The sequence below is a fragment of the Trachinotus anak genome, unplaced genomic scaffold, assembly GCF_046630095.1.
Source record: "Trachinotus anak isolate AG129_WGS33_773 ecotype Australia unplaced genomic scaffold, CSIRO_AGI_Tana_v1 ptg000009l, whole genome shotgun sequence".
Taxonomy (NCBI): Eukaryota; Metazoa; Chordata; class Actinopteri; order Carangiformes; family Carangidae; genus Trachinotus; species Trachinotus anak.
The window spans coordinates 8291628-8303708 of NW_027273860.1; the positions used below are offsets into that span (position 1 = coordinate 8291628).

A 12081-nucleotide genomic window follows, 5' to 3' on the forward strand; every position below is an offset into this window, starting at 1 on the left:
GGGCCAGACAGCACCTCCGGTGTCCCTCAGGGCACCACAACTGCTGTCAGCTCTGTGTTTGAACAGCACCTCTGCAGAGACAGCTGCTGAAATTTAACAAAGACATCTTGAGAATCTCCATGACATTTAGCAAAAACAGAGGGGATTCAGGGATTCGTAGGCTGAAAGCTATCACTGGTAGTCGAGTATTTTGGTCGGGCAACACAGCAGTGTGCCAAGTGCACAAGCCATCTTTTGGCCAAGACTTGATGTTCATGGTCTGAGTTAGCGGCAGGTAGTCTCACCTGCCCTGGTTGTGGTGCCACAAGCCTGGCACAGACTGAGCAACACCAGACTGGAGGTCAGCCAGAGTGAGGTTTAATGAGACTGAAGCAACACCAAAGGCTGATATATCTGTCCTCACTTCAGAGCACCTGTGCCACACAGTTGGTGTGATGAGAGCTAAAGTTGCTCCAAAACAGTCCCTCTTCCTGTAATTACTCTTTGTTATCACACAAATACTTTTCCTTCCTGAAACATTGTAGATATCTGTTTTTATCTAAACTAATATGCCTTGAATGTGGATACAGTGATGTTTTCTAAATATTAAATAACTAAAACATTTCTTAATTGGCTCTAATCACAGGAATGTTACTATCTGTGTGTTGGGCTAAAAACAGCATAGGAAGGTTGGTGATTGAAATGAAATATATTTTCACATCCAAGCAAAATCATAATACATGTGGAGAATTGATTGCAGAAGTGCTGGGTGCTTGTCAAGAGTGCAAGAAGCCTCCTTTAGCCCTTCTCCTTTAAAGGAGAGATTATAAGAGAAAGTTAGAGTTAAGCATCAACAAGTATGCCTCTACCCTTTCCAGTAAATACAGCGGTTTCCAAGGCGAAACCTTTCAATGACGTGAACTTTGGAAGAAAAAGAGAGTGAAGGAGAGCCTATAGATGATCCTTGGTCCATAACAGATGCACGGAGAACATTTTACGCATTAAAGAGGCTGTTTCCAATGAGAATCCGCCTTGGATGAGTCGGACAGATCTGGGATACACCTTCTAAAGCCTCAACCACTATTGTCTGTCCCGTTCCCACCCTCATTCTTCAGGAGTTAACTTCATGATGTGAGTCAGAGTTGTAACAATGTGCTATAATTAGTTGAACACAGATGTCGATAAAAAGTGAATGGACGGAAGAATCATTCAAAGAATAAAATGCATATTTTGATGCGTAAAAATGGAGGGTGCAACAAGGGCGCACAGCGCGCTCACTGCATGGATACAGTGCAGCTTTATTTTTAAGTTTTGCTAAAGTTTGACAGAGTTTGGGTCAAACGAGTGGTGTCAAAGGAAGAGGTATATTTCGTTGTATTTGTTCTGCTTTTTTAGACTTTGATTAACAAAATGGAATGAAACGTCTCCAGAGTCATTTTCGTGCGTATGTTCGCGTTGGCGTTCGTCTGTTTTAGAAACCAGATCCACCAATCTAATAATTAGCACAGCAAGCAAACTATTATTTTACGTTTATTCATTCATTCTGTGGATATGGGGTCACAGCAAACGGCGTGCGCAGTGCGCGTCCATGAGCGGTTTTATTCTCCTGGGATATGCAGTCTGTGCGGAAAGTTCTTCCAGACGCACTTCAATTACCGCACACACATTGAAATCACTTCAACTACACTGCTTCAGATTTGAGCTCAGCACTGTGCGACTGCTCCCGTCTATCCTGCCCTCCCTGTGAAATCTGGAAAATGGGAGGGTGAAAAAAAACGGTATATAATTGATGTTTTCCCATGGAACTGCCCCTCCTCCCCGCGACACAGGCTAACCCTCAGGTGGAAGAAATCTTTTAAGATTTTTTTGTGGGATAACATCAGGAGGGTTTGTCTAGGCGAGCCAATCAAGTCCCTCCCCTGCTATAGATCGGTGCTATAATACAAAGCAGTAAAAGCGGTCGCCTCACACAAGCGGCTGCAGCTCGACTAGAGATCCCGTGGCTTTTAATTCCCTCACTACTTTTTTTTAACCCTCCTTCGATGTGCCCCGTTATTACCATTTGTCTGAGGCGTTCATTTCCGCACCTGCCACGGTAGAGACCAGGCGAAGGCGAAGTAGAGGAGACAAGGACATTGCGAGAGCCGGGAGAGGCAGACGGTTGAGATAGCAGCGGCGACTCGTTTGAGATCTAAAAGGACAAAAATGCTGCTCTGGACCAGAATCGTATTGGTCGGTCTCATCTGCTTGTCCTTGGTGTCCTCTGGGATGGGATGCGGACCGGGCAGGGGCTACGGCAGGAGAAGACACCCGAAGAAGCTGACACCTCTTGCGTACAAGCAGTTCATCCCCAACGTGGCGGAGAAGACCCTCGGGGCAAGCGGCAGATACGAAGGCAAGATCACAAGAAACTCCGAGCGATTTAAAGAACTGACTCCCAATTATAACACAGACATCATATTCAAGGATGAGGAGAACACCGGTGCCGACAGGCTAATGACTCAGGTAAGGAGACAGAATAACCTTTTCCCCCTACTGCCCGTCTCCTAACGCACCATCACTGCGCACTGCAACAACCTCCTTGTCAGACTGATTGCGCACCTTAAGTGAAGTCTGTGTTACCCGCTGCTGAACTCTTCACACTGAGCCTTTTAACTTCACTGTAAAAGCAGATGCGCTTTATGCACCAGCATGGGCAGTTTTCAGGGGCTACAGGCTTGAAGCGAATGTAGAAATCCAGCTGGAGAAGTAATGTGCAGGCGGACAGTCAGGACACTCGGCCTTCATGATTGTGACAGTGTATTTAAAATATTAATGTGCCCCTCTCCTCATGTCTATATTTGTATCTCTGTGAAACAGTATTTGTTGCCTTACAGGCGCTCATCTATATTGCCTTATATTTCATGAAGACGTTCAATGTTTGTTGCATATTTAAGCTTCACATTACAGCTTGTTTAAAGCGCCTTTTCTTTATTCCAGCCCTGGGGATGCGCACCGCTTCAAACAGCCGGGCTTATTCAGGCATGGCGTGGCTCACTCAGACATTTTCTCGCACAGGCTGCTGTAATTTAGCTTTTCGCATAGTGTGCATCAGTGCATGAAAACAGTGACATTTCTTTGAGAGTGTTCAGGACTTCATAAATGGGTGGGACTCGGTCAATTCTAGGAGCAAGGCGCACAGCGGCGATGGTGCCTTTTTTTTTTTTTTTTTTACAAATGCACTTGCATGGAAGATGACATCTTTTTTAAACACTCCATCCTCATGTAGGCAGTTAGTTCGGCACAGAGAGGACGAGGCTCACAGCACATCGGAGAGATGTGGGCTGCAGGATGCCGCGTCTCTTCGGCATGACTTTTAGCACTCAGATGCTGGTGAATTATTAAAGGCGCTTGGGTGATATTGGCTCAGTGAGAATAAAAATGCCGGTGGTGGTGGTGGTGGTGATGACGCCGGGCGCGCGCCGGAGTCCCTGAACCCGTGCCTCGCACCATGCATGAGCACGAGCTCCGATGAAATATTCACCGTGCGTGCCCCCCCCCCCCCCCCCCCCCCCCCCCCCCCCCCACACACACACACACACACACACACACACACACACACACACACACACACAGAGGTGGGGATGTGATGAGCAAAGCGGGGTTGAGGGACCCCCCGATAGGTTTCCTCTCTGAGGTTCCAGCGTCTCCACAAAACAGGAAAGGCTTGATTTCTCTCTCGTCTCATTCATGTGTGAGAATACAGAGAAACGTGTCTTCATTAAGGCTTTCAATCTAAGTAAAATGCCCCACCTGCTGTATAAACACTTGTGTTTGCAGGTCTGTATCAAATCACACAAACGAGGAGGGAAATCCTCTGACAAAGGCTTTTGGAGCCTTAAATAACATTTTTAGGATATGCTTCCTGTTTTACAGATTTATGTTTTCAAAAGAAAAAACAGAGCAATTGTGGCTTCTGGTTCATCATCCGTTTTCCATTCAGCATCCGAGCGTTTACAGAAAACACAACAGCCGACTCTAAGTGTGAAATGTACATGAAAGGGCTTTTAGGCACCCCTGACTGGGCCTGAGACGCAATTTGAACTTATGACCTTTGGTCAGCGGGAGGCCATAGTAAGTTAAAACAGGTGAGATTTTCCTTATCGCCAATGCCCCTGAAAAGCCATCAAATTAAAGCATGTACATTCAAAAGAGGGCGACTGTAGCTGTTTTGTAGACTACTCTGACAAAGGCTTAAGCATTATCACATGGGGATTTACGCTGTGCCAACAGTCTTTGCGCTGTTCCACGGCTTTACGCATGAACCCGGTGGGTTTTTACGCACGGAGTTTTACGCACGGATATAGTGAACTTTACACCTTATCTTATGTCGCAGAAAATAGATGTTGTATTCATACATGAGGCACGTGTCTTCTGCAGCTCCCCTAGGTGTGTGCGACAAGTGAATTAATCAATCACTAGACTGAGGTCTAATCAAGACTACAATACCTGATACTTGAAGGAGCGTTTGAACAAGCACCTATTAAGAACTTAACTATTAAGACGCAGCTCACTCCCAGGAAAGTTGCCAGTAGAGGTGTTTTACAGACATTTACAGATGTTGTGTCCTGGAGTGACGGGTCTATAGTGAGCAGGAGCATCAGTTTGGAGGCTGATCTTATCTACAAATCCCAGCTGTACTGTCAGTGGAAGAATATCATTTGTCTCAAAATATGTGGAAATGTTGTCTTGTGGAGCAGCCGGATTGCCCATCTCCTAAATTGCACTTATTTCCAATGAAGCTTCAACTGTTTCAAGAATTTTCCAGAGACAGCTTGTAAAGCAGAATAAGGTGTTGAGTGGATTTTGTGACAAGAAAATGCATGATTTGCCGTGTGAGACCACGCAACCTGGGAAGTGTTACTTTTAACATATAAGAAAAGTTCCTCCTAGATTCAAGTGTTTGTTTGTTTGCTTTTTTTTTTTTTTTTTTTTTTTTGCAGTGTAGCACTATTAGGAACCTGCAGTCCCTGCCCACAGTGCAAACGAGTCGGAAAGAGATGAGCTGGCGGCTTGTTTGCACTGACAGGTAGCTGATAAGTGTTTCCTCTAACCAAATCATTTGTGAAAAGATTAAGAGGGAGGCTGTTGAACAACTTTACCCCGAGCACAAAGCGCCGGTCCGGGGCACCCTGCTGGGCTTCACGGTGGCTGAGCAGAATTTGGCTTGATTTGCGGCACACGACCTAATGAATTAATAAATAGGTTAAGCTTTACGGCTCTTGACTCCGACAAACCCACTCAGAATGTGGGAGGGTTTTTTTTTAGGGAGCTGCTTTTTTATACAGCACATTCTACAAGTGTGATATCCTCATAAAACAGCCACTGATATATGAGGAACCTCTTTTTTTCTTTCTTGTTATACGAGTTTTTGAGTCTGTGTGAACATTCTTGCTTTAGGACACACAGTCTGTCCATAAGGGAAAAGGACAGTGGGTCACACATAGACGCTTTTCTGTGCGCCCATACCATCCCTGGATATTTCACAAGTCTGTCAGTCAGCACCCAAAACACCACGACTTAAGGAGGCATGTCACGTTTCCAAGACTTTGCAGGAGAAGAATAACGAAAGTTTCCCTCCGCGGTTGGACTGAAAAGACTCTTTGTGATGTTTTATTTGACATATTGGTTGAGTGTTGAGAATAGTTGTCTTGGAGAAGGCCAAGCATCTTCATTGAGAGAGCGCAGAGAGGTTGGGGTGCGACGATTTATTTATAGGACAAACTCCTGATATTTTAAGGCTTCAGCTGCTCTTGAAGATTATCTTCATAACATCTGCATATCAATTATTTATTCAAAGAAAACAGACAAGTTGCAACCAACAAAAAAGTCGCTTATTTCATGACCTAATACAAACTCATGAATATATAATGTATACGTGTTGTGCTCAATGCAACACTTTTTTTTTGGATAGAAAGGGGCGCTGCTCGCACCTCCCCAAGACCAAAGACCCATATGTTATAGGCCAGTGAAGCGAATGCGGTGCCTTATTAATATTTCATCAGCAGCTTTCTTATCCGAGATGTGCCCTCTGACGCTGCTGCTCACACTGAGAAATGCAAGCTCACATTCAGGATCAGAGCTGCAGTGTTTCACCTCAGCAGGGAGGAATCAGGGGCGTCAGGTGGGTATGGAGAGGCGTGGTCGAGGCCTCAGTGAGTCCTAATAAGATTTTTTTAATTGTTATCATTCTATAAGAGACAGCAGAGATCAAACAAACATCCCATGAATCTGTCGGGAAGGTATATTCCAGTGTGGAAATATAGGGAGAAACTTCTATTTGTGGCCCATGCGGGCTAATATTTTATTTCTCTGACCAAAAGATGATTTATTTTTAGACAGTTGTGAGCACCTGAGACTCTTGGCAACTCAAATGTGTCAATGTAAAGGCTTTGGTGGCAGATGCTATTCCACACTCAGCCTTTCTTGCACTTTACGCGCCAGGACAGCCTATACCTGCAATCTATGGCAGAGCAGGTGACTAACTGATCCATTTCTCCCTCCCGCAGAGATGTAAAGACAAGCTGAACTCGCTGGCCATCTCAGTGATGAACCAGTGGCCCGGGGTAAAGCTGCGGGTCACCGAGGGCTGGGACGAGGACGGGCACCACTTTGAGGAGTCTCTTCACTACGAGGGCAGAGCCGTGGACATCACCACCTCAGACAGAGACAAGAGCAAATACGGCACTCTGTCCAGGCTGGCGGTGGAAGCCGGATTCGACTGGGTCTATTATGAGTCCAAAGCCCACATTCACTGCTCTGTGAAAGCAGGTAATGACTGCGGGGCGGGAGGAAAGCCACTTTGTTGCACCTTTACAAAATCTCTCATGCGCGCTGTGATGCTGGCTGTAGGAGAAAATGACCAAGTCTATCAGCAGGGCTCATTTTCCGTCAGGTGCGATTGTAATCATCTAAAAGAGCAGGTGCAGCTCAGGGAAACTGCAGCCCTGCGTTATCTCGTAGGAAAGGTTCATGCAAAATCAGACTTTCATCAGCTGCTTGTGAGTAAAATGTAGATTAGATGTAATGAAGTTAAGCAAGTTATGCAAGTGTCAAAAAAAAAAAAAAAAAAAAGGGCAGCGACCAATCAGCTGCAAGATTCACAAGCTCTAAGAAGATAAAGGTGAAATAAGATGAGAGGAAGTGAAATAAACTGTATCTTATTGCAGAACTATACATTTTTGCCCATGGAGTGATCAGCCATAAAGCAGAAATTATCAGTCAATTAATGATTATTAACAAAAATGAGATCTCCATATTTATCTGATGAGGTAACTGAAGTGCAGAAACCACATGTTGGAGTATAACTACTCATTTTAAGTCGATTTTCGGAGTGGGAAATTGCAAATATATATATTTCCATGAATGATGTACGGGCACATCCCAGCCAGTGGCGTTATGAGCATTTACCATGCAGCTTATTTCTTGATCTTACATCGCCCCACACTGTCTCCTGGTGGGAACCACGGCCATAATCTAACAAGGCTCTTCGGTGTGACCCAGAAAAGCAAATCATTTTGTTCTGTGGATTTCTGCACAGCAGCTGCAGCCAAAATAAGATGCTGCAAGTTGTGTTATGTTGTGTTGTTCTAAATTAGGTAACATTTTTAGATTTGGTCATATAGGGGATAAACCAAAAAAAAAAAAAAAAAAAAAAAAAAAAGAACTCTCCTGTTAACCTCTTTATTTTGGATCTCATTTGTCCAAGCTTTGACAACTAATTTTTAATTTTAAGACCTTTATTGTGGCTCACTTTTGCCTGAAATAATCTTCCTCTCAGGCCTTCACTAAGCAATAGGACACCTACGGGGCTTAGAAAATATTTCTTCACGCTGATTGATGAACCATGGCACTTTTTCTTAGCTCAGACTTTATTGATAAATCCCTTATTTATCATTCAGCACACACGTTTTGAGATCACAGTATGGGCCAGGCCGACGTGTCATTAGGGGTCATGCGACTTTACCAAAAGGATTTGGCTGAACAATGTTGAATTGGTTGGGGTAAATCTGGTTTTCAGTTGTCACCTTATTTCATGCTCGGGAATCTTAAAAGAAGATTAAAAACCCCAAATTCTGGGTAGGAAACCGCCTTTTCTGTGTGTAGGACAGTGTGATCCTAGAGACTGGTATGTGGAGAGCTCCACCAAGGCCAAAATTATTGTCATCAAGACTGACAACAAAGCAGGGAGAGGTGGTAGAAAGAGGGGACATTGATGTTGCACAACAGAAAGCATTTAAGAGTCCGGGCCCTCATTTAAATTCAAATCTACAACTCGAGAGGCTTGGAAAAGTGGCTCCACTGGGTAAATAGTAGTTGTGAGTCGCCTATTTGTGTGAATTGTCACATAGAGGTTTCTGCACCTGAGTAAATATGGGAAGAGTAGCTGGGAAAGGCGTAAGTGTTCTTTACCGAGAGTGGCTCGATCCACAAGCTGATTTAGAATATCAATGCCTGCTCTTTATTGGGTTTTTTAATTAAGAATAGATGAGCCAAGGCTTTCAGTTTTCTCGTCTCAGACAACATGGGCCAAGCCAATACGCATTTGGCTTGGAGGAGCCGACAGGCATCATTATGCAAAATGCATATGGCCCACCATGATGTGTGGAGGCAGGAGAAAACACAAATACAAGCAAAAAAAAAAAAAGAGAAGTTTTTGAATGGGCTTTTGAATGGGGCAGTGCTCCTTAACTGTAATGCGTCAAAGCACTTGTTAGTTATCGTTTAAGTCCTAAAAGTGTTTGAAAGCTTCAGATATCACCAGCCTCAGGACACTGTGCGTTTTGAAGATGTTTTAAAAAAATATTCTTGCAGTTCCACATGAATAATCCTTATTTCATGGTGTAAAACCGTATATTTTGTCAGGGTTTCACGTTTTAACACCATAATCTTTTATTTTAACAGAAAACTCAGTGGCAGCAAAATCAGGTGGCTGCTTCCCAGGATCCTCCACTGTCACCATCCAGGATGGCACCAAGAAGGCAGTCAAAGACCTCCAACCCGGCGACAAGGTGCTGGCAGCAGATGAGGATGGAAACCCGATTTACACCGACTTCATCATGTTCATCGACCAAGACTCTACAACTAAGAGGCTCTTCTACGTGATCGAAACCGAGTCGGACCAGAAAATCACCCTCACGGCCGCGCACCTCCTCTTCGTTGGCCACAACAATTACACGGAGAAGGCGGACAAGCGGATGTCGGCGATCTTCGCCAGCCAAGTCCAACCTGGACAAGAGGTGTTCGTCTTCGACACCGAGGGAAGTCGACTCCAGCCAGTGACCGTAAAACGGATTTACACGCAAGAGCACGAAGGCTCCTTTGCCCCGGTGACCGTGCAGGGGACCCTTGTTGTGGACCAGGTCCTTGCGTCTTGTTACGCAGTGATCGAAGACCACGACCTGGCGCACTGGGCCCTGGCACCTGTCAGGCTCGCCCACTGGGTGTCCTCGTTGCTTTTTAGTTCCCAGCCTCAAGCCTGTGCGCAGAACGACGGAGTGCACTGGTACTCCAAGATCCTTTATCAATTAGGAACATGGCTCTTGGACAGCCACTCGATCCATCCACTTGGGATGTCAGTATACCCGAGTTGAAACCTCAACTACAGGAGAAGAATGGGACTTAAATGTAGGACACACGAACTATTCAGTAGATTAAAAAATAAAATAATAATAATAATTAAAAAAACGAACAGACAGACAAACAAGACAAAAGGCCCCAGCGGAGTTGGGATATTTATTTCAGTGACTTTTCCAAGATGTGTCCCCTTTCAAAGAATGAATGGAGCCTTAAAAAGTTTCTCTTTGAATAATTTATTCTCATGTGAACTCGCTGCTGTCACACAAATGGATTCTGAAACGGTGTGAGCAGCAAATTGTGCATAATCTATTTTTGTATATCTCAAATGCAAAACAAAAGAAAGGAAAAAAAAAACGAAGAAAAAAAAAAAGAAAAAAGTGAAAAAGAAACAAAAAAAAACTGCGCAAAGAGAAAGAAGACCATGTAGAAAGGAGCTAACTTTGACAGGTTGTAATGTTCATATGTGCATATATGTGCAACTGACTGTTATATTTTGGGGGAGAACAAACTTCGCGGGGTTCCATAAATTATATTTTTATACACAGAATTGTAAATTAGATTTTGACAGATCGCTACCGAATCACATTTCGTTATTTGAAATAGTGTAAGATATGAGAATATATTTTAATTTAAATACAGTAGTTGGGAAAGTATTGGAAAATCTTGTACTGCTTGGTTTATTAAGAATTTTATTATTTTGGAAACTGTTCGTTTAAGTTGTCGGAGAGGGACAGATATTCTGCCTCATGTCTGCATTCTCTTGCATTTTTTTTTTCTTTTCTTTTGTGTGTTTCTATTTTTTCTGTTTTCTTCTGAGAAAAATATTAAATGCAGATTCTGACAATTCAGTAACAGTTAAAGTAGTACTGAAACGGTTTCGTTAAATAAATTAATAAGTAACTCCTGTAAATGTACTAAAATGTATTTTTCTTTTCATATTTTGTAATAGGGAAATAGTTTTATAGAAATGACCTGCGGCAGATGCACAGTTTGGATAGTCTATATAGCCAGACCATACCAGTTAACTTTCATAACAGGGCGATGTGTCAAAAATGTCTAGAGTTTATTATTTATATGTTTATTACAAAATGAGATAAAGAAAATCTTCAAACTTGCAGTTGTTACATGTCTTTGTCTGAATGAGCTTCACAGGAAACACAAAGAGGAACATTTGAACAATATTATGAGATATTTTATGGCCATATTAAGGTCTTAAATTAGTTGTTAGGACAACTAATTGATTGACAAATCAATTATAGACTGTGTTAGTATTTCCTCCTCGGTCCAGTTATGTTTTATAATGAGCAGATCATTCATTTTTAGGCGGTTATGGTTCATGTGTGACAAGTTTTACATGGTAACAGTGAGTTTAGCTCACTGGGAAAAGCTAGCAAACAAATTTCGCCCTCTTTGCTATAGCTCTTACAAAATGGCGAAAAATATTGCGCTTTGAACTACCTTCTGCATGCTTGCGAAATGTTGAGAGTCCATGTCGAATTTAACGAGGTTTGCCCTCCGCAAATAACTTCTAACTCGCAGACAAATGAAACAGAAGCGTGTTTGTTGGCCCTGAATCTGCTGCTCGGTGTCTGCCGGCTGAGGTCAGATTGCTCCATCAGAAGAAATACAGTCATTGTAGTCTAAATCACAGCTTAGTAAAACATTTGTTAGTCCTGACAAATCGCTATAATCCTTCAATATTTTCATAGGGACTTAGAGTGTGCATGTAGCACTTAATAGTGAGCTTTTCGTGATGTATGTTTGTCCTCCTGAGATGTGCTTTGGTATTGTAAGGCTGCATATCCCTCTGCAATTGATTACAGCATCAGTCTCGCCCAGCTGCCATGTTGTTAAGTTGTGCAAGTGCGACACCGTGTGGTGCATCACCGACAGTGCTGCCTATAATATATATGTTTTTTTTTGTGTTTTTTTTAAATCATTCTACAGCTGGGAGATGTACATAGTTTTACAAGAAAACTGCCTTTACTTATAGCAAGAAAGGAGCTTAATCTGGTATTTAAGTTCACAACTGAATGAATGAATGTACTGGGAGACTGAAGGGGTTATAGAACAAACTGTCTGGGGCTCACGCTTTGGTTGTTTTAAAGGATTTGAGTTTGGTTCTTCAAACAAAATAACTGTACCGGTCTAGAGAGACGCAGAGGTTCAAATGGAGTTGAAATATATGAAAAATACAAATAAAGTGAATCTTCTATAGTTTTTCAATCACCAAAATGATAAAAGCCATCTTTCACTCAGATTTATCAAAGGTAAAAGGGGCCATTGAACCCAAGTGTCTGAATACTGTTGCAACATGAGCAGGAATTCCATTTCCTTCTCCCACATTGTGTTTTGTTGTTGATATTGTGAGGTGGAAACTTTGAGGAGGGACAAAGCGCCCCATCTCTCCCGGCACTGTGACCTTGGGTCCCTGACAGATACAAAGGCGTCCGTGCAGGGCAGCATTCCTCAGATCAGGTAAAC

At 43.1% G+C, this 12081-nt stretch overlaps 1 protein-coding gene across 1 annotated transcript; it reads left to right on the forward strand.

Moving 5' to 3' along the window:
• Nucleotides 1-1837: 1837 nt before the first annotated feature.
• shha (sonic hedgehog signaling molecule a) lies at nucleotides 1838-10714 on the forward strand. The gene is made up of 3 exons (XM_071485017.1): nucleotides 1838-2484; nucleotides 6528-6789; nucleotides 8923-10714. Exons 1-3 carry the CDS (start codon nucleotides 2185-2187, stop codon nucleotides 9609-9611), a joined length of 1251 nt encoding a protein of 416 aa, XP_071341118.1. The 5' UTR covers nucleotides 1838-2184; the 3' UTR covers nucleotides 9612-10714.
• Nucleotides 10715-12081: the final 1367 nt, after the last annotated feature.